This window comes from Bombina bombina, chromosome 2 (assembly GCF_027579735.1).
Source record: "Bombina bombina isolate aBomBom1 chromosome 2, aBomBom1.pri, whole genome shotgun sequence".
Classification (NCBI taxonomy): domain Eukaryota; kingdom Metazoa; phylum Chordata; class Amphibia; order Anura; family Bombinatoridae; genus Bombina; species Bombina bombina.
In genome coordinates this window covers 155,792,301-155,815,873 of record NC_069500.1, presented here as the reverse complement: position 1 = coordinate 155,815,873, position 23,573 = coordinate 155,792,301, and the positions used below count along the sequence as shown (strand labels likewise).

Below are 23,573 nucleotides of genomic sequence, written 5' to 3'. Positions count from 1 at the left end.
TGATATTCAGGGGTGAGTGCCTGTGTAACAAGTTTACAATTAGTTTCTAGAATGCTAGTTGCTATTGCAGATTTGGCTGCTGTAATAAAAATCTTACCCCACTCTTCTCTAGATGGGGAAGAGAGCAAATCTCTGTTCCAAGAGCGAATATACAAAAAAGGGAGAGCTTGTAGGGTTTATCAATAGTTTATATATTAGAATGATATCTCCCCTAATTGAAGAGGTATAGCTGCATACGCTTTCAAATGGTTGTAATGGTCTAATGAAACAGGACTTCTTTGGGTGAGTGTAGAAAAAATGTCTAAGTTGAATATATTTAAGCCAACTAGTTTAGATGGGCCCTCTGCGTCAGATAATTCTTGTCTTTCCAGGATGTGGCCATTAGAGAGAGTTTTATATAATGAGTGGAACTCGGCAAGTGTAGTACCCTGAACTGAGAATTAGGATGTATAAATAGGTACATAAGGGTTTTCAATTAAGGGGAGATGTATTTGAGGAAAAATTAAGATTGCGTCTGAGTGTCCCCTACCAGGTATGCTGCAACTCCACTTATAACAGGAAGTCTTGAATTGCTTTGGGCCAGCAAGTAAGTGGAGTCCAACACATCTGTCGGCATTGTACTAGATTATGTTCAAGGTACACCCATTCCTTATGTTGCCTAAATCTACACCTGGTTACTCATTAAAATCACTACCTGCTTATATTATGCAGTGTTTGTGGCATGCCCAACCCCCTGGATGATCTAGGATGAAACATTATTACTCTGACAACTCTGGGGTGCTTGCAACTCTAAATTAAATCAGATATTAGAGCTTGCAGGCCAGGGATATAGGAGTCAGGGGGTGGTAAATATTTAATATATGGGGGTAGGACACACATCTTGACAGCATGGATATGGCCAATCCTTGACAAATGTTTATGTTGCCAGGAAATCAACTCTGATTCTAGCTCTGATTTAAAGTTTGTGTAGTATGAGGGTATAAGTGTAATCTATTTTCCAGATTGGTGGGTCAGTTGGTTTCTGAGCCATCATAAATAACTACAGAATAGTCTGACCATACAGTATGGCTAACAGATGAACCAGATAAGTTGGCCTAGGCTCTTATGGTCTAAAAGAAAGTAATAAAGCCTGGAGTATAACTGATTGAGTTTTGGGGGGAAAAGGTGTAATCCCTTTTGGTAGGGTTGAGGTATCTCCACACATCATGCAAACCTAGTTCCTTCAGACCCCTCCAGACAAATGTTGAAAGATCTCAGAGATTTGGGCTTTCTGTAATGAATTGTCCACACATGGCACAGGGCCAAGTTAAAGTCAATCACCAAAATGAATGCTGCTCTAGCAAATTCTTGAAGTCTGTTAAATGTGTTCCTGAATAATGAGACATGCCTAGTATTGGGGACATAAATATTCGCAATTGTGAGTAAGCTACCATAAAGTGTACCCTCTATGTTCCTATCTACATGTTGTATCTGGAAGGGGATAAGAGTCTGGAAAAGGATGCTGACTCCGGAATTAAATCAGATATGGAAGTGTGATATATATATATATATATATATATATATATATATATATATATATATATATATATATATATATATATCTCGAATCTGCCCTCCATGAGTCAACCACCTGAAGGTTCTGTGAAATAGACAATCCTCAACAAGAACAGTAACCAGACAGGATTTTTTCAAAAACAGGGTCAAATTTATTGACGTTTTGGGGAAGAAACCTCCCCTTCCTCAGAACATAAAGTGTACACAAACACTGCACCTTAAATAAGCAAACTAATACAAGAACACCTCCCACATCCTGTTCAGAAAAGGCGCCAATATTACATCACTTCCGGTTTCTAATATGTGACCCGGAAGTATTCCAACCGGTTACTTCCGGTATGTGCTTACACACTGGTGTAAAAATACTAAAAAAAAAATTGTGTCCCCAGCAGTTATACTCATTCTTATATACAACATTATGGTATAACATCATTATTGTGTTGAAATAAACTACAGAAGTTATACAACCACTTCCGGTACAAAATAGTGAACATTAAGTATATCACAAATATTATTATTACCTTAATGTCAATTAGTGCCATATTATAACTTACTTACTACAAGTGTTTATACAATCATATTCTATATAGATAACCACTCAACAGATGCCCAATCTTGTCATAGTGGTTTACTCAGCGTGCGTGTTATATGGCCGTCACTGGAAGTTACGTCACTTCCGGTTTTGATCATAACCCATCACACGTGTTTAGCGCCATGCATGGTAAATATTGTCGATCTATTTCATCCTAGCCTGAACAGGTAATAGAAACACACCACATGTGAGGACAATTAGAACTTTGTGCACCTACTACAGCCAAAGTGATAAAGGAAAGTGGTTGTATAACTTCCGTAGTTTGTTTCAACACAATAATGATGTTATACCATAATGTTGTATATAAGAATGAGTATAACTGCTGGGGACACAATGTACTAGCACTCAGTATTTACACAATAAGATAATGAGTATTTGGACATAGGACCGGACATCGCTACAGCTGAGTCCGGAATTTTTACTGAGATTTTAACTGGTGTCAGAAGGGCTGGCAGGCACCTCAGCAAGGTTAAGCTGAGGTGTAGAGGGGTTCTGCAATATTTGAGTACCTATTCGGCCATTTCTGCACACATAAATAAATAAATTACGTTTTAAAATTTAAAGAGAGAGTAACGTTTTTTCTGTGTTAATTTTTATTAAAAAAGTTAACTTTTATTTGATTAATCATCCATATGTGAGTCAGATTGGACCAAGAGGCCCTACAAAGTGTCAGCTTATGTTTTTGAAACAAATGTGGAACCACTAATCCCCTTTTCTGTTCCTTATATTGTGAGAGAACTTTACTATAGGGATAAAAAAGAAAATAATTCTGAGCCAACTCCTGTTAAGGCGGATGCTGTACAGGAGTCTATTAACAATGCTCAATATATGCCGCAAATTTCTACTCAAGTGTCCAAAATTTTTGTAGCCCACACATGCAGTGCCCTGCGCTTCCTCTCAAACTCCACCTGGAGTTACTTTGCAAGACATCTTCTCTGTCATTGGCGATATCTGATGCATTGTCTGCTTTTCCCATGCTGCAGGGAAACCGCTTGAGGAAATGTATGTAATCAGTGAATAACGTTGCTGATACAGTAGTAGTTATTCCGAATGTTTCTTGCCTGAAGAGGAAGATACTTAGGTAGTATATAAGGGGGAAATCTCAGACTCTGTCTGTGTAATACATTTATCTGATACTGAAGTCGTTTCAGTTTAAGCTTGAACACCTCCGTTTGCAACTTAAGGAGGTTTTAGCTACTCTGGATGACTCCGACACTAACGGCGTAGTCAATCCTAATAAGTCCAGTAAACTATACAAAGTTTTTGACATGCCCTCCATGGTAGAAGTATTTCCTGTACCAGATAGGGCTACAGAGATGATGCAAAGGAATGGGAGAAACTGGGTATCCCCTTGTTGCCATCTCCTATTTAAAAAAAAAAAAAAAAAAAAAAAAAAAGAATGTATGTACATCAGGATTTACAATGACAACCTGTGTTTTGTATTGATACTGTCACCAGTGCGGTGGCGTACTGGTTTGAGGCGTTGTCTGATTCTATTCGGACAGGCACTCCTCTTAAAGAAATCCAGGATAGGATAAAGGCCCTTAATTTACCCAATTCCTTTATTACAGATGCTTCCCTTCAGGTTATTAAGCTGGGAGCTAAGATTTCAAGCTTTGCCATATTGGCCCGCAGAGCATTATGGTTAAAATATTGGTCTGTGGATGCCTCATCTAATTCTAAACTTTTGGCAATTCCTTACAAGGGGAAGACCTTGTTTGGACCTGGTTTGACAGAGATACTTTCTGATACTATGGGAGGCAAGGAACATTCCCTCCCTCAGGATAAGAGAAATAAACAAAAAGGATGTCAGAGTATTTTCGTTCCTTTCGAAAGTTTAAGTGAAATCCACTCCTTCAAAGCAGGAGCAGTCTAAGCCTTCCTGGAGACCCAGTCAGTCTTGGAATAGGGGAAAGCAGTCCAGGTAGCCTGCTGTTGAATCAAGGACAGCATGAAGGGCCTGCCCCCGATCCGGGAGGACAGTGTGTCCAAGGGATACAAACTAGAGTTCAGGGCTTTTTCTCCCAGGGACAGTTTTCTGCTTTCAAGATTATCTGCAGAAAAAGAGAGGCGTTCTTGCACTGTGTATGGAACCTCTCCTACCTGGGAGTAATAGTTCCTGTTCCAATGCAGAAACAAAGTCTGGGATTCTATTCCAATCTGTTTGTGGTTCCCAAGAAGGAGGGAAGCTTCAGACCACTTTAGATCTCAAGAGTCTAAACAAGTTTCTTCAAGATGGAATCTGTTGTTTCAGTTTTTCCTTTGGTCCAAGAGGATCAGTTTATGACCACAGTGGATTTAAAGGATGCTTACTTACATGTTCCCATCACAAGGACCATCTCAAGTTCTAAGGTTTGCTTCTAGACAAACACTTCCAGTTTGTGGTTCTTCCATTTGGCCTTGCCACAGCTCACAGAATTTTCTACAAGGGTTCTAGGATCCCTGCTGGTGGTGCTCCGATTGTGGGGCATTGCAGTGGCACCTTATCTGGAGGTTCAGGCGCCGTCCTTTCAATAAGCAAGTTCACTCATGGAAATGTGATTATCTTTCCTGCGGTCTCACGGATGGAAGGAATATTTGGAATCGTTTTCTTGGAGAACTATATTAGTTTTCCTCATCCATGAAGTCTGACAGTAGTCAGGAAATCAAAGATTTTCGATTCTTGCCTAGCACTTCAGTTCTCTCTTCGGCCATCAGTGACTCTGTGCATGGAGATAATTGGGCTGATGGTAGCGGCATTATACATCACCCCGTTCGCCCGTTTCCACCTCAGACCTCAACAGTTAAAGCATTCTCAGGTAGTGGAACAGAGAGTATGCGGATTTGTCTCTGCGGTTACAGCTGGTGCAGGAAACAAGGGATTTTCTACTTTGGTGGTTGTCTCAGGATCTTCGCTCCCAGGGCAACTGCTTTCGCAGTTCTTCCTGGGTGATTGTGACAAGATGCCAGCCTTTTGGGTGGGGAGCAATGGACTCGTTTGGAGTCTGTTCTACCCATAAACAATCTAGAATTGGGAACAATCTTCAATCCCCTTCTGGCCTGGCCTCAGTTAGCTTCGGCTTGGTTCATCAGGTTCCAGTCGGGCAATATAACCTCAATGACTTACATCAATGTCAGGGAGGAAGTCGGAGTTCCTTGGCCATGACAGAAGTAGCCAAGATCATTCAGTGGGCTGAGACCCACATTTGCTGTCTGTCGGCGATCCACATTCCAGAAGTGGATATCTGGGAGGCGGACTACTTAAGCAGGCAGACCTTTCTCCCAGGGGAGTGGGTACTCCATCCGGAAGTGGTTTTTTTTCCAGCCTGATTCTCGAAGGTGGTCAGTTGGAATTGGATCTCATGGCTTCTAGTCAGAATGCCAAGCTTCAGAGATATGGGTCGAGGTCAAGGAACCCTCAGGCTGTAATGATAGACACTTTGGTGGTACCTTGGAATTTCAGTCTTGCATACCCATTTCCTCTGTTTGCTTCTCTTCCTCGAGTTATGGCTCAAATTAAGCAGGAGAGGGCGTCTGTGGTCCTCTTTGCACCGGCAGGGCCTAGCAGGATTTAGTATACACCTTGGAGACTTCCGTTGAGGAAGAACCTTCTATTTCAAGGACCCTTCTTTCATCCAAGTCTAGTTTCTCTAAAGCTGACTACTTGAAGATGTACGCTTTATTTTATCCATGCGTGGATTTTCGGAATCAGTCATTGAGACCATGATTCAGGCTCATAATCCTGTGACTAGGAAAATTTACCATAGGATATGGTGTAAATATTTATACTGGTGTGAATCCAAAGGCTAGTCTTCGAGTAGAGTTCGGTTCCTAGACTTATGTCCTTTCTCCAAGTAGGCTTGGAGACAGGATTATCAGCACGTTACCCTAAAGGATTAAATAGCTGCCTTGTCTATTGTGTTACATAAACGTCTGGTGGATTTACCAGATGTACACTTGTTTGGTCAGGCCTTGGTCAGGATCAGACCTGTGTTCAAATCAGTTACTTCTCCTTGGAGTCTTAGTTTAGTTCTTAAAGTAAAAATGTAAATTTTGTATGACATCAAAGTATCATTCAATAGCTTATTACTATATTAATCAAACCACCACTTTCATTTTTTTTTAAAATGTAAAATAAATTTTATAATTATATTCCTAAATTTCGTCCGTTGTATTTACCAGCTCCTCCCACCCGCAACTTCCTGATCTTATTCAATCCTACATATACATCGGTCCCACCCGCTGTTTTTGTAATGGCAGTGCGCGCTCCTGGCATTGATAAACACCGCGCATGCATTAACCGCCGATGCACATGTGTTCAAATTATAAATGGTTACTTTAGAAAAGTCCCGATAACCATTAATCTGTTATGATTAATTATATTATTTTAGAATGCGGAGCCCATGTACCATAATACTTACCTAGCGCTCCAAAACTTCACGAATCAATGACTAAGTCTGTTAACTCTGTTATTGCGCATGCGCAAAATGTGCACAAACTACATTAATCATTGTCAGAAGAGCAATACGGACGCGTGACAGCAAAAGGGGTTTGGTCCCCCCGGGGGGAATACAATTATTGGTTGACATGATCGAGCCTACCATGTCAATCAATAATCCAAAATGCTGTTATTTTGACTTAATTTTTAATGTGAACTTTAGAGATCATACTGACTTTACATTTACTTTAAGGTTCTTCAAGGGGCTCAGTTTGAGACGTTGCATTCCTTAGATTTCCTGTTGCTATTTCCTCTGCTCGTGGAGTTGGAGCTCTCAGCTTTACAGTATGAGCCTCCTTAACTTATTTTTCATCGGATAAGGTGGGTTTTTACTTACTAAATTAGGGTTTCTCCCTAAAGTAATTGCGGAATGGAACATTAATTAAGAGATCGTTGTGTTTTTTTTTTTTTTTTTTATTTATATTATTTTTATTATAGTTTGAAGTAAAACTTTAACAAGAAAAAACAATAGAACCAGAGAGTAGTTCAGAATTCTTACAGGTAAATAGGGTTTTGTTACAGTAAATGTTGCACATATTATTAATTAGAGTCTTTTCTTCTTTGTCCCGTGGTTCAAAGTCTTTTCACAGTTTTGCAAATGTTATGGTAGGCTCAAGGTAATTGAGTTGAGGAGAATGGTATGTGAGCCTCTCCATGTTCCGTTAAGGGGGGACATCAGAAAATTATTTTCTCTTATTTCTAGTGCAGTTCTATTATGGATTTCATGAATCCAAATTTACTTGTTCAATGTTACAATTGGAGAAAGAAATAGAAAAGATGGGAAGGAAGAGGAGAGAGGAAAGAGAAAAAGAGGGAAAAGAGGAAAAAAAAGCATAGACCAAATTGTTAGGAGTATGAGTATATATCTCTGAGATGGGTTTATGTGTCTAGATCACTAAATTTGAAGGATTCCCACAAGAACATCATGTCCTGGTGTAGTGTAATTTGACCTAGTTTGAGGTAATATAGTCTCTCTAGGAGTAGGTTTCTATTAACTAATTCTATCCATTCCGACATTGTGGGCACTACAGATGATTTCCATTTTCTTGGTATTAGCTGGTTAGCTGCATTTAGCATGATATGGAATAAATGTTGCCGTATTTTGCATGTGATTGACGGTGGGTGCCTTAAGATTATTATTTCTGGGCCAGGTGTTATTTGAGTGTGCAGTGTTTTATTAATACTCGAAAAAATAATGGACCAATATGGTTTAATATGTTCACATTCCCACCAGATGTGGGATAGGTGGCCTTCTTTGTGACAGCCTCTCCAGCATGAACCTGAGGATTGTTTGTGTATGTACTTGATTCTGGCTGGCGTTAAATACCACCTCATCAATAATTTGATGTTGGTTTCTTTTGCATGAGCTGAGTGAGCGGAGTGTAACAGAGATGAGAACCTGAGCGACCAAGTTTTAGCAGGGGTATTTAGGCGTAACTCATTATCCCATCTTTTAGTGTAGGAGGGGAGTTCGGGGAAGGTATATGTTAAGATGAGTTTATACAATTTGGAAATGACTCCTTTTATCTCCTCTGTAGTTATACACATTTGCTCAAATATTGTGGGAGGCCGAGTGAGGTCTTTTTTAAATTTATGTGTCATTATAAAGTGTCTTGTTTGGTGTACATGGAGCCAAGATGATAAGAAAGGATGCTCTAATAGGTCAAGTTGGGTTCTATCTTTAATAAACTTAGTCTCGTGAGTGATAAGGTACATGGGAAGGAGTTTTTGTGGGTCTGTGAGGAGTTTGCAATCTGAGGTTTTCCCGGGGCTGAATTCTGGGTTATTTAAGAGCGTGGTGAGGGGTGAGATTCTGGAAGAGATTTTATTTGACGTATTACAGAGATTTTCCCAGTCTGACCAGGTCTCATTGGAGATTGAGGACGAAGAGATGGAATGTCTGTTAAGGTAAACAGGGTTCCAACATGCCGTGCTGAGGTCATGATTAGGAGCTAAATCGATTTCAATTTGCACCCAGCTTTTGTGGTTGGAAGTGTTAAATTTGTACCAGTCTTGTACTCTCTGTAGCGATATGGCACGTTTGTAGGATAGGAGATGTGGGACCCCAAGACCTCCTTCTGATGGGGGTTTAAAAAGTGTGTCTCTATTAATTCGTGGGGGCCTACGGTTCCAAATGTATCCGTTTATGATCTTTTGCATAGTGTCTAGGTCTTTTTGTATGCCTGGGATGGGGACTGTTTGGAGAATGTATAATACTTTTGGGAGCAGGACCATTTTTGTTGCTTGCATTCTGCCTATCCACGATATATTTTTTGGAAGCCAATGTGATGTTAAGGTTAGGAGCTCTGTGATTAGATTACCATAATTATATTTGCGCAAGTCTTGTTTATCTGGAGTAATGTGAATGCCAAGGTACTTGAGGTATTTAGTTTGTTGTTTTAGGGGACAGGTGGATTTCAGGTTGTTAAGGGTGGGGGTTGTTAGGTTTATAGGGAGGTATTCTGATTTAGTCATGTTTACTAGAAAATTTGAAACTGTGCCAAATTGTGTTAGTTCAGTGATAGCTTGTTGTAGAGATACTTTAGGGTTTGTAAGTGTTAGGAGGATGTCGTCTGCGAACATGGCTAGTTTATGTGTCTGGTTAGCAATAGATATACCTTGAATTTGGTTGTTTAACCGTATTTTGATAGCCAGGGGCTCTAGGGATAAAACAAAAAGAAGTGGTGAGAGGGGGCAGCCTTGTCTAGAACCGTTTCGGATTTCAAAGGGATCCGAAAGGGTACCATTAATTTTAACCTGTGCTGTAGGGTTTGAGTACAAGGCAAGTATTTTATAAATGAAGGGTTCTGGGAAGTGGAAGTGTTGTAGGGTCGTGCGTAAGTAAGTCCAGTCTAGTCGGTCGAAGGCTTTTTCAGCGTCAGTGGAAACGAAAACAGTCGGGGTTTTGGTTTGTGTAACATATTCCAATAAATTTAATACTTTGACCGTGTTGTCTTTTGCTTCTCTCTGTGGGATAAACCCTACTTGGTCTTGATGAACTATGGAGGGGAGAATTTGATTAAGTCGGGTTGCTAAAATTTTCGCATACATTTTGAGGTCAATGTTCAGTAAGGAGATTGGACGGAAATGTGCCGGTGAGTTCGGGGGTTTGCCAGGTTTTGTTAAAACTGAAATGTTGGCTTGCAACATTTCGTCAGGAAAAGGGAATTTTTCTGGGATTGAGTTGAATAGGGATGTTAAATGTGGCGCTAGCAGAGGAGCGAAGGTTTTATAATATAAACCTGTGTAGCCATCAGGGCCTGGAGCTTTATTTTGTTTTAATTGCTTTATCGCTTCTGTTACCTCTGACAATTGGATTGGACGATCTAATTGGTTGCATTGATCTAGGCTCAGTTTGGGGATAGGAAGATTTTCTAGGTATTGATTACAGAGGGAGGCGTGACTGTGAGGGTCTCTAGATGGGAAAAGATTATAGAGTTTGTGGTAAAATTTCTTGAACTCTTTAGCTATTGATTTTGTGTCTTCTAGGTGTGTGCCATCTGGGTTCTTTATAGCGTGGATATAGGTTTTTTGTTGTTGCTTTTTTAATGCTCTAGCTAAGAGTTTGCCTGACTTATTACCCTCCCTGTAGAAATTTTGCTGAAGGTGTAGAAGCTGTTTTTGTGATTTTATCTGTAATAAAAGGTTCATTTGTTCTCTTTTGGATTGTAGTTGTTCTAGGGTGGATCTGTCAGAGGGGTTAGATTTGTGTTTGTAATCTAAGTCTGATATGTCTTTAGCCAAGAGATTTATTTCCTCACGTCTTTTCTTTTTTATTTGGGCGGCAGTTTTGATAAACTCCCCTCTTATAGTACTCTTGTGGGCTTCCCAGAGGGTGACCACATTTACATCTGGTGTCTCGTTTATAGAGAAATATGAGCTTATCTGTTCTGAAAATAACTCTGTTTGCTTTGGGTCTAGCAGTAATGTGTCATCCAATCTCCACTGAAAAGTTCTTATGGGGGCCGTTGGCCATTTTATGGTGCATGATACTAGGGAGTGGTCTGACCAAGTTGTATGATGTATGGAGGAGTGTGTGGTGTGTGATAGGATTAGGTGATCAACCATAATGTAGTCCAGTCTGGAATAGTTACATTTTGGATGGGAAAAAAAGGTGAAATCTATTTTTTGAGGGTTGAAATATCTCCAGGCATCATGTAAGCCGAGGAGTTTAAATTTTTGCCAGATAATAGGGAGGTTCGGGATTTTAGCTCTAGAAGAGGGGTTTGAGCAGTCGACTGTGGGGTCTAGGGGGAGATTCAAGTCTCCTGCCATGATTAAGGAGCCTTTTGCTTCTTTAAGGAGTAGGTCTACAACTGAGGATACAAATTTATCTTGGTGTGAGTTTGGGGTGTAGACGTTTATTAGAGTTACTGGTTTACCATATAGGAGACCTTTTAAACATATGTACCTGCCTTCTTTGTCTCCTATGGTTTGGGTTTTAACAAAGGGGAGAGATTTGTGGATTAAAATGCTTACTCCATTAATTTTTTTGTGAGGGTTAGTGCTGTGGAAATGTAGGGGGTAATGTGAGGAGAAATATTTGGGGATATTTTTCCCCTTGAAATGGGTCTCTTGGAGCATTAGTATGTGTCCTCCTTTTTTTTGGAGGTCTAGTATAGCTAGCCTTCTCTTGTTAGGGCAATTGAGTCCTTTAGCGTTCTGTGTGAAGATAGTTAAATTTTGTGGTGTGTGATTAATCGACATGTTGTATATGTGTCAGAGAGGGTAGTATGTGTGAACATAGATTATATACTGGTGAACATATAAGTGGTGTCATATGCTTCAATAGAGAACAGGACAGAATAGAAAAGAAAGGAAGGGAGAAGAATAGGTAAAGAAGAAGAACAGTAAAACACAATAATTTCAACACATGTTCAAACAACATAATTCTATTCTAGGGAGATAAACTCCCGGCTAGGTGAAAAAAAAAATAAAGTCAACATTAGTTAACTGTTAACAATTTAACCTTTAAGACACTATTTTAATATCTCTGAGGTTCTGTATGCCTCGTGAGTTCTGGAGTATAGATAATACTTGCAGTTAGGGGTCTCCATTGGGGACTATTCGAGAGTTCAGGATATGTCCTTGTGTGCAGCAAAGATTTTTCATCCCCTTTCTTCTAATGATGGAGATGTGGATTGTACAGATTTGCGGGGTTTCTTCTGAGACGCCTGTCTCCACTCACTCCTTTGTGGTAGAGGGTTCGGTTTGCTTGGACTTGTGTGTTTCTCTTGAGGCTCTGCATTTTCCTCTAGCTGAGGGATAGGGATGTCCAGATCCCTGCATATGTCTGGTATATCTTTAGTAGATGTGCAAGTGATGCGTCTTCCTTTCCAAAGGATTAACAGATGAAAGGGGAACCCCCATCTGTAGGGGATGTTTAGTTTTCTCAATAGCGACGTGAGTGGTTTAAGTTCTCGTCTTTTTGAAAGAGTTCTCTGTTACAAATCGGCGAACATTTGAATGTCCATGTTGTCATATTTTATGGGCTGTTGTTCTCTGGCTAACTTCATTAGCTCCTCTTTCTCTTGGAAATTAGTGATGCGGGCTATGATGTCCCTTGGTGCTTGTCCCGCTAGTGGTTTAGGTCGTAGGGCTCTGTGAGCTCTGTCTATGCAGATTTTTGAGGGTGTTTCTTCTTTTTTTAACGTGCTAAAGAAGTCTTGGAGATATTGTTCAATATCTGGTGGTAAAATGGTTTCAGGGATTCCCCGTAATCTAATATTATGACGTCTGCTGCGATTTTCGATATCATCTATCTTATCCTCCAGCTCATTGATAGTTGTATCTTGTTTCTGAACGGTGCTTTGCAGGTCTGTGATAGTGTCTGCATGTAGATCCTGGGTGTTTTCGAGTGATTCTACTCTGTGACCAATGTCAGAGATGTCCTTTTTGAGGTCTGAGATTTCCTCCTTGATGCATTGCTTGACCTGTGAAATAAGAGAAGAAAAGTCCTTTTTTGAAGGGATTGTTTTGAAGAGAGCTGTGGGGATGGTAATGCTTTCTGAAGCGAGGTCACTTTCAGATTCTGAAGAACTGTGTTCAGACCTAAGGTCTGGCATTGCATCTTCTGTAGGCGCTATGTTTTTTGTCTCAAGCATCTTGAAAAAGTTGTTTACTGTATGAGTGGATGTTTTCAGGGGTTTAGCATTCTTGCTTGGTTTATTAATTTTTTTTGGAGACATCTTTGGATGGATTTTGCCCCTCTGCCTTCACTAAATCCTTAAAAGATAGATAAAGATCTTGGTGCTGAGTACAAAGTTCTTTAAGTATATACTGTCGTTGCAGGTTCTTTATAAGAAGTATAATCTGTTAATCTGGCCCAAAAAGAGTGAACACACTGCAGCTGTTAGTAGTTAAGGTGTGATCAAGTTTTCCATGTGCAGAGGCTTGTACAAATGTCCATATAATGTGTGACACCTTATATTTGGTTGTCTGTGCTTGGAGGGCTGTGTTTGATTCTATGAGACTTTTCCACATGCAGCAGCGTATGTGTTAATTATAGCAGGGTATGTAAGCTTTCATTTTGTCAAATGCACTTGAGGGGATGTTTATAACACCTTTAATCTAGCTGTCAAAGTTTTTAGTGCACCGCTTGCTATAATAAGTCTTTAACACTGTGAGGGTGATGGAGCACAACTTTTCTTTTATAGCAGGGTGAGTATTATATGATCCGTTTTTCTTACCCCCTTGTTGCAGTGATCTGTTTGCTGTAGCTTGCTCCCGGTGGATGGTAATTTAAGTGCGCATCAAAACTTTAGTACAGGCTGCGGCCCGTCGCTGCATTATCTTCAGTACGTTCCGGTGTGGCATTTAAGGTACCGGAGTTCTGGAAGGTCTATGTGCTTTCCGGATGGTTTGTCTCTGGGTATCTCTTAATGTAGGTGTCTCCGGACCCTGATCTTCCCTTACCATGCCGCCATCAGAGCTTGAAGCGAGGTGTGTATGTGCGCTCAGTGCGCTTTCTCCCAAAAGGCAGATCTCTTGTAGCGAGGCACACAGGTCTAGCAGAACCTATGTCTGAGGTTAGTCGCTCATTTATCTAGCGGTTTATGGCCTTAAAGTGCAGGATGGCTAATGCCTAAGGCGTTTTCACCTAGCTGGGGCCTAAGAGCTCAGTTAGACAGCCGCCATCTCTCAGGCTGGCTAGCTCCGCCCCGAGATCGTTGTGTTTTTCTTGTGTCCTAATCCTCCTTTGCAGGATGTGGTATGTGCATTATGATTCTTTGTACAGACGACTAAGGATTTTAGTCAGTCTTCTGTTTAACGTTAAAGACAGAAGGCTAAGGCTACTTCTTTACCTTGTGGGCATTCACAATGAAGCCTTTTATGGAACAGATTTGCAAGTCTGAAACCTTGTCCTCTCTTCTTTTTCAGACTCCTAGAAATTTGACTCTCTTGTCTCGGCTGAGGTTTTTTGTTTTTTGGAGTTTTTTTTTTAAGCAGTGATGCCTTCCGTTTAGGTTTCCTGTCTTGGCCCTCCCTTATAATCTGTGTACTCTAGCTTGGGTATTGATTCCCAACAGTAATTAATGATGATCTGTGGACTCATCGTGTCATAAGAAAGAAAACAAAATTTATGCTTACCTGATAAATTTCTTTCTTTCTTGACACGATGAGTCCACGGCCCGCCCTGTTATTTAGATGGGTTGTTAGTATGTTATAAACTTCAGACACCTCTACACCTTGTTTTTTTCCTTTCTCTCCTTTACTTCGGTCGAATGACTGAGGTGGCAGGGAATGGAGGAGATATGTAAAAGCTCTTCTGTGGTGCTCTTTGCCGCCTCCTGCTGGGCTGGAGAGTTATTCGCAACAGTAATTAATGGTGATCCGTGGACTCATCGTGTCAAGAAAGAAAGAAAAATTTTTATTGGGTAAGCATACATTTTGTTTTTTTTATGGGGTCTAAAGTGGGTTTCTTGATTCCACTCCCTTGTGCAGAAACCTGTGAGAGCAAGTTGGCGTTTTTGAGAGTTAAAACCCTTGACGTTTTGTGTGATGAGTTTTAAGGGATGTAGCTGGGAAGTTCCCATAGTAGTAAGTTAAAGGGAATTGAATTGTTCCTGAGGAATGTACACTGTGGAACAAAAAGATGAATGCTAACACAGACAAACGGAAAGAAAAGAAAACCTTGATTAAACCTATAAAATAAGGGTATACATTTTTTTAGAACTGCAAAAACCCCCCCCAAAAAAACAGCTGATGAGAGAGAGGATATAATTAACCATGGAATTTGGTTTGTTGCTCAGGTGATAAGTAATAACAGTAACTAGATAAGCATATAGTTCTATTATGCTAGCATAAAAAACATACTAAAGGCAAAAATTTACATTTAACAGATACTACTTTGAAATAATGGAAACACGACTGTAGCCATAATAGAGATGCAAACTATTGTACATCTACCAAAAAACTGTAGAACAAGAAATACTATACAATACAGGTGTGAATAAAAGGGGAAGGTCCTAAGAGATCAATAATCTTTTGCAGCCTGTAGATGCCTGTGTGCACGGGTATAAAAGTCTAGATGTACCCTGTGGATGTGGGTCAGAACCAGCTTTGATGTCCCTTCCAAACATAGGGCAAAAAGAGAATGAAAGCATAAGCTATTCATGTTGTATCCATTATGGAGGATAGCTAAGAAGTGGACATAGAAGGGTGACCTTGTGCTTTCTTTGCATTCACCAACAAACACTCTGGTCTCTGGGGCTAAGGATCAGACGCCAATGAAAATGTCACAGCTGGACATGGACAGCTGGTGGTGATTGGAGTAAACAGGGAAACCCTTCAGTGCAGGGTTGGGGGTGCGGCAGGCATTGTGAATAGCCAAGTTCTGGAGTTGCAAATGTATGTTCCTGGGAGCTCTACTGGTGAGCGCATTTGGTTCCTCCTAAGGTGTCAACACCAGGTTCCATAGTCCCTTTCTAGCACTAGTATTCCCTGTTGCAATATTTGTATTTATTTCTCTGCTTTTTCTGCAATTGTAGGCTTTCCAGTTCAACTGAGATAACTTAAAGTAATTTACATAACCATGTTGAAACTTTGGTCTCCCTCCTTTTTTTCTTGAGGACAGTTAGGGGCAATATAAATCATTCAATAAAATGTCCAAAGACTGAACTGTGCAAATAATGGCTGGGGGTAAACCCTGTTGTTTTCATGGTTCAGATAATGAATGCAATTAAAAAACAAAAAACTTTACAATATACTTCCATTATCAAAACATGCAGTAAGTGCTGTTGCATTGACTTTTTATTGTGTATTTTTCAATTAACTTCTACTATATTTACTGGTTCTTTAACATTTTCATATTCCACAGCCATTGTTTGGAATTTGTCCCTAATTGTCCTTAGCAAAATGCGATAAAAGGAAAACCTATGTTTTGTCATGGTGGAGACGATTCCTTTACAAAAACTAACTTTATAACTACTCACATTTTTTATATATTAATTAAAATAGATTGATCTTTGCTCTGAAATTATCATATCTCTCTTTTTTGATACTGTTTAACCCCTTAGCTGGGTTGAAAGGATATTAAAGTCGGCTCCAGTGCAGCAATAGACTTAGCCAAAACCATCTGATTCAATGACAAGGCATATGTGTAAAGCCACCATTCACCAGGTAGCTTCCAGTAGTGCAGGGCTGCTCCTGAGCCTAACTAGGTATGCTGTTCACCAAAGGATACCAAGGGAAGGAAGTAAATTTTTTTCCTGAGACATGGAGAGTCCACAACATCATTCAATTACTAGTGGGAATATCACTCCTGGCCAGCAGGAGTAAGAAAAGAGCACCCCAGTAAAGCTGTTAAGTGTCACTTCCCTTACCCATAACCCCCAGTCATTCTCTTTGCCTCTGTCAATGCAGGATGTGAAGTTGGTGTCTGAAGATATTTTATTTATTTTTTGGGTACTTTTCCCTGCAAGCAAGGATTTGGTTTTAGCTGTGTCCACGTCAATCTCTTGAGTAAGAGTAGTGGTGGCTTTTAAACAGTTAGAAAATGGCGAGGCTGTCTTTGCTTTGTTTTCTAACATATTTGCTGCCCTTGGTATAGAAAGCCAGAGTTGGTTACTCTGTTCTTTCTTTTTAAACAGGTCTCTGTAAGGAGTATGTGTCATTTCACGCCTTGTGAGCTGTCTTCCTGCCCGACAGCTAGATTTGCAGGTAAGTGCTTATGTTTTCTAGTTACTGGAGACTTGCACTATCAATTTTTAATTCTGCATTAATTTCATGGGACATTATAATCCTTTAGTAAGGATTTTTTTGGGGCAGTTTGCTGGCACTATTTGTATGTGAAAAGAGACTATAGGGTTAACGGTCTTCCTTATAGGTTTGGGAAGGCCTCTAACCTTTCATGTGGGGAATGTTTTAAACGTTTACTCTGTTTTTCACTTCAGAGTATGAAACGCACGCTTTTTTTCTTATTGCGCAGTTTCTTTTAATGCCACTCACGTGACCTCCCGGTCTTCCACTTCTAAGTGCAGAACAGTGTCTTTTCTGTGAGATTCTCTTCGTTGCGGCTGTGATATGTTGTCTGGCCGACTGGAGAGTCCTTGGTTCTGAACGAACTAAGAGTCCTTAGTTCGTTCAGTCTCTGAATGTTACTTTAGGGCACCTCAGTAAAGACAAATTACTTGTTTCTCAGCCTAATGTCTGGCAGGATGATGCTATTCAGACAGTGCCACAGCTTTCCTCTCACACGTCCCAAGCCTTAGCAGCTTAATATACAATACCCTGCAGTTCCTCTCAGCCTCCTGGAGGAGTTTATTTGCCAGTAGATTTTGACGCTCATATATCTCCTGTGGTATCTGCAGCTTTATCTGCTTTTCCCATGATGTGTAAGCGCAAGAGGAAATCTAAGTGTATGTCTCGTCTGCTGCAGCGCAAGTTGACCTCCCTCATAACAAATACTATGATGTTCCTTCCTCTGTGGAAGGGTTTCCTGTTCTAGACTGTGTGTCAGAGATTATTGCACAGGAATGGGATAAGCCAGGGATACCTTTCTCCTTGTCTCCCGTTTTTTCTTCTGCCTAAAGTAGAAGGGGCTATTTCTACCCTGGCTAAGAGAACCACGATTCCTATTGAGGATAGCTGTTCTTTTATCGATACCATGGACAAAAAGCTGGAGGCTTATTTAAACCTGCAGTTTGTATTGCCACAGTAACAAGTGCAGCATCTTATTGGTCTGATGCTTTGTCTGAATTGATTTAAGAGGAGACTCCGTTGGAGGAGATCCAAGATAGGATTAAGGCTCTCAAGCTATCCAATTCCTTTTATCTCTGATGCTAACATGCAAGTCATTAGACTAGGAGCCAAGATGTCTGAATTCACTGTCCTAGCCCACAGGTCTCTTTGGCTTAAATCTTGGTCAGCTGATGTTACGTCCAAGCTCCTGTCTCTACCTTACAAGGGTAAGACCCTGTTTGGTCCTGGTCTGGCGGAGATAATTTCTGAAATTACGGGGTGGAAAGGGGTCCTTTCTACCACAAGACAAGAAGAATAGACCTAAGGGACGTCAAAGTTCTAATTTTCATTCCTTTTGTAACTTCAAAGGTCAAAAGTCTTTGTCTCTTCCTTGTAGCCCCAATCACACTTAGAATAAGAGGAAGCAATAAAAAAAAGCCCCCATCTGAGACTAAGTCAGCATGAAGGGTCTGCCCCCGGTCCGGGTTTGGATCAAGTGGGGGGTCAGACTTTCTTTGTTTCGTCAAGCGTGGATATGAGAGGTCCCAGATCTTTTGGCTGTGGACATGGTATCTCATTGTTGCAAAATAAAATTAAAATCTCGTCCTCCCAGGGGCAGATTTCTCCTCTCAAGGTTATCTGTGGATCAGGTAAAAAGAGAAGCATTCTTAAGCTGCATTCAGGACCTTTCCTCCCTGGGAGTGATTGTTCCAGTGAGGTAACAGGGTCTAGGATTCTATTCAAATCTGTTTGTGGTGCCCAAAATAGAGGGAACTTTTTGACCAATTTTAGACCTAAAGTGTCTCAACAAGTTTCCTAGGGTACCGTCCTTCAAAATGGAAACCATTCGTTCCATTCTTCCTTTGGTCCAAGAAGGTCAGTTCATGACGACCATAGCCCTTCAGGATGCATATCTTCATGTTCTTGAGATTTGTTTTTATTTTCTCGAAGGTTCTGAGGGCTCTCTTGGCAGTTGTCAGGTCTCAGGGAATAGCGGTGGCGCCTTACCTGGACAACATATTGGTTCAGGCGCCATCTTTTCAACAAGCAAACTCTCGTACAGAGATCTTGTTGTCTTTTCTACATTCCCACAAATGGAAACTGAATCTGGAGAAGAGTTCCCTTGTTCCAGCTACAAGGGTGTGTTTCTTAGGGACCATCATAGATTCCCTATCTATGAAGATTTTTTTGACAGAGGTCAGAAAATCCAAACTTCTCTCTTCTTGCCTCTTTCTGCAGTCTACTGTTCGGCCATCAGTGGCTCAATGCATGGAGGTAATTGGTCTGATGGTCGCTTCCATGGACATCATTCCCTTTGCTCGATTTCATTTGAAGGCTCTGCAGTTATGCATGCTCAGACAATGGAACAGAGACCATTCAGATCTGTCTCAGAAGATAGATCTGGACCAGTGGACAAGAGACTCTCGTGGTGGATTTCTCAGGATCATCTGTCTAAGGGCACATGCTTCCGGAAACCCTCCTGGGTGATTGTGACCATGGATGCCAGCCTGCTAGGCTGGGAAGCAGTCTGGGACTTGTTAAAGGCCCAGGGCCTATGGACTCGGGAGGAGTCTTTTCTCTCCCCATAAACATCTTTGATTTGAGAGCGATCTTCAATGCTCTGATGGCTTGGCCTCAATTGTCCTTTCCCTGGTTTATCAGGTTCCAGTCGGATAACATCGCCTCAGTGGCTTACATCAACCACCAGGGAGGAACTCGGAGTTCCTTGGCATGAAGGAGTTGGCTCGGATTATTCAGTGGCAGAAGCTCACTATTGTCTTCTATCTGCCATCCACATTCCAGGAGTGGACAACCGGGAGACGGATTTTCTGAGCAGACAGACTTATCATTCCGGGGAGTGGCCTCTCCATCCGGAGGTGTTCTGCAGGTTAACCCTCAAGCTGGGGGTGCCGGAGTTGGATCTGATGGCGTCTCGTCAGAACGCCAAGCTTCCAAGGTACGGTTCAAGGTCAAGAGAGCCTCAGGCCGCACTGATGGATGCTCTGGTGGTTCCTTGGGATTTTGGTCTAGCTTACCCTTTTCCTCAGTTTGCGCTCCTTCCATGAGTCTTGCTAGTATCTAACAGGAGAGAGTGTCTGTAATTCTAATAGCTCCTGCGTGGCCTCGCAGGATCTGGTTTGCAGACCTAGTGAAGATGTCCTCTCTTCCTCCTTGGAGGTTACCTCTGAGGGAAGGACCTTCTAACTCAGGTCCTTTCCTCCATCCAAATCTCATTTCTCTGAAGCTGATTGCATGGAGATTGAAAGATTTGTTCTGGCTAAGCGTGGGTTTTCTGAGTCATTGATACCATGATTTAGGCTCGCAAGCCTGTTACTCGTAAAATTTACCATAAGGTATGACGTAAATACCTTTTTATTGGTGTGAATCAAAGGGCTACTCTTGGAGTAGGGTCAGGATTCCTAGAATTTTGTTTTTTCTCCAGGATGGTCTGGAGAAAGGGTTGTCAGTTCCATGAAAGTTCAGTTTTCTCCATTATCTATTCTTTTACATAAGCGTTTGGCGGATGTGCCAGATTTTTTGTCAGGCCCTGGTCAGAATCAGGCCTGTGTTTAAACCTGTTGCTCCTCCTTGGAGCCTTAACCTAGTTCTTAGAGTTTTGCAGCAGGCTCTGTTTGAGCCAGTGCATTCCATAGATATTAAGCTGTTATCTTGGAAGGTTTCGTTTCTTATCGCTATTTCTTCTGCTCGGCGAGTTTCCGAACTCTCGACTTTGCAGTGCGATTCGCCTTGAGGATAAGGTGGTCCTTCTTACTAAATTAGCGTTTCTCCCTAAGGTGGTTTCGGATAGAAATATTAATCAGGAAACTGTTGTTCCGTTTCTCTGTCCTAATCCTCCTCCTCATAAGGAACGCCTGTTGCATAACTTGGATGTTGTGCGTGCTCTTAAATTTTACCTACAGGTTACTAAGGATTTTCACCAGTCTTCTTCCCTGTTTGTTTCTCTGGAAAGCGTAGGGATCAGAAGGCCACTTCTACTTCTCTTTTTCCCTCTGGTTGAGAAGTACGATTCGTTTTTCTTATGAAACTGCTGGACAGCAGCCTCCTGAGAGAATTACAGCTCCTCCCACTAGGGCTGTCTCCTCTTCTTGGGCTTTCAAATATGAAGTCTCTTTGGAACAGATTTGCAAGGCCGGTAACATGGTCCTCTCTGCATACTTTTTCCAAATGTGATACTTTTGCTTTGGCTGAGGCCTCTTTTGAGAGAGAGGTTCTTCAAGCGATGGTGCCTTCTGTTTAGGTCTGCCTGTCTTGTTCTCCCTCCCTGTTCATTCCGTGTCCTCTAGCTTGGGTATTGGTTCCCACTAGTAATTGGAATGACGTTGTGGACTCTCCATGTCTTAGGAAAGAAAATACAATTTATGCTTACCTGATTTATTTCTTTCTTTCCGGACATGGAGAGTGCACGACCCCACCCTTAAGATTAGACAGTATTTCTTTTTACTAAACCTGGGGCACCTCTACACTTTATCTTTTTCCATTTACTTTCGGCTGAATGACTGGGGGTTATGGGTAAGGGAAGCAACACTTAACAACAGCTTTGCTGGGGTGCTCTTTGCCTTCTTCTTCTGGCCAGAAGTGAATATCCCACTAGTAATTGGAATGACGTTGCGGACTCTCCATGTCCGGAAAGAAATTTATCAGGTAAGCATACATTTTATTTTTTAATATAGAAGTCAATTGAAGAGTCTCTTAAAACTGAATGAACGTCAGAACAATGAAAATTTCATTTTGAATTATTTGATGTACCTTTTTTAAATCTAGAAAAGGACTGGACTATTGGAGATTTCCTGCTCCAGGCTTGAGTTATTCTCACATTCAACTGACTTCACTGTTATCTGTTTTAACTCAGTTGTTTAAACCTGTGTGTGGAGGGGACTGGGGGAGGTTGAATGCCCTGTAGTTGAGTGTCCTATAGTTAATAGGTTTACTTTATTCATTTTTTGAAGGATCAAATATGCAGACTTATTTAAAAAAGTTATCCAGTTAAAGGGAGACTAAGCACCTAAGCAAGGCATTTCTGTTCTCTTGCTATATAATAACATATCGCACAAGTCTAAACCACTTTAAAACAAATTAACATCTTGTTAGCTGCAGCTGATTTTCAATAGCCAAATCTGCTAAATCCAATTAGAAACATATATGTATCGGGGTTAACTTTGAATGTCTCTACCTATTTTCAGATCTAAATGAAGTTATTTTATTATACACAGCTAAACATTTGATATTAATATCTCAAGGTGTTTACTGTCCTTTAAAGGGACATTGTACACTAGATTTTTCTTTGCATAAATGTTTTGTAGATGATCCATTTATATAGCCCGTCTGGGAGTGTTTTTCTAACTGTATACTTTTTGCTTATTTTATTTTTGAATATCATTGTGATGATTTTCAGACTCCTAACCAAGCCCCACAGTGTCAGATATATACATGTGTTTAGACTACTGCTAGCTCCTGATTATGCTATCTGTCTTGTTTTCACAGTCCCTTTCACTGGGTGTCCTAGTCAACCTCATCCACAGTGCTAAACTGGGAGCTTCTTAAAAAAGTTTTTAATAGGTTTTATACTGGATGTTTAGATCAGTATCTGTGCATATTCTTCTTTATAATAGTGTCTATTACATGCAGTTATATGACAATAGGTGTACACTGTCCCTTTAAGTGAACGTTATGGCTTTCTCCCAATCACATTTAACCAGATATTCTATTTTGTTTCCTACACATGCTGCTTTGGTATTTGCAGTCGAAAACTGAATTTTGGGTGTTTAATGGTGCGATAATGGGGTAAGAGCTTCTAGTTGAAGTCTGATATAACCAACATAATCACTAATATGTAACATCTCTTATACAGCTTTACAAATGTGTTTACATTTTTTTTTTTAAATGAATATTTGTTTATTGTGCACTAGAATTCTGATGCCTGGTACAAACGTCACAGCATTGCAATAGGGGAGGTACGTGCCTGTCGGCTGGTTCACCGCAGAGAACTGAGTGCAGCTAATATTGAAGAGATCTGGAAATCAAGAACTCTCTTACAGTGAGTCTGACGGGTCCATTTGTAAAGGATTTTTACCATTCTGTTACCTTTTTGAAAAAAAAACAATTGCAAAGCTTTACATATCAAAGGTTTTCATTAGTTTTAGTTATTTGAATACTTAACCACAAAGCAATAGACACCTGTGCCAAAGAAAATCTTAGTGCCTATTTACACATCACATTAATAAATGCTGCTCTTATGTTTCTTCCATTAAAGCAAAGTGTTATTATTATATGATAATTTTGCCGTTCAATTTCCTCCTCTTTAATGTGTTTCCATTTTTATTTGCTGGAATGTATTTCATTGTTTACAAATAGCTCTGTTACTTTTTGTCATTTGAAGTAGCTGATTATTAAAATTTTGTTTTTTTCAAAATTAGGTACAAAGTTTCCTTTGAACTAAAGATACTTAACATGACAGTTTCTTGTGATTTACTAGAAATTCGACATGGGCATTCGGATCCTTCGTTAGCACCTGAATGCGGAAGAAGGCAGCCGCTCGCAGCCTTTGGCTCTTTTTGGAGCTGGATTCCTTCTTGTGGAAGTCCAACACACTAAGATCTTTACAAATCCAGAGCTTGGTGTGCTGCACTTTAACACACAAAAAAGTGCAGCACACCAAGTGCAGCACACCGGCTACGAAAAAAGGTTGCAAGCGGCCAATGCCTTTCACATTCCGATGCTAACAAAGCATCCGAATGCCCATGCCTACTG

The 23,573-nt window shown here is 40.7% G+C and overlaps 1 protein-coding gene across 1 annotated transcript in view; it reads left to right on the top strand.

Moving 5' to 3' along the window:
• DEPDC1B (DEP domain containing 1B) overlaps nucleotides 1–23,573 on the top strand; it is a 238,206-nt gene that overhangs the window by 67,323 nt on the left and 147,310 nt on the right. Inside the window, exon 4 of the mRNA XM_053701300.1 lies at nucleotides 22,733–22,860. Coding sequence (XP_053557275.1) covers nucleotides 22,733–22,860 — 128 coding nt within the window. The remainder of the gene's footprint in view (nucleotides 1–22,732; nucleotides 22,861–23,573) is intronic.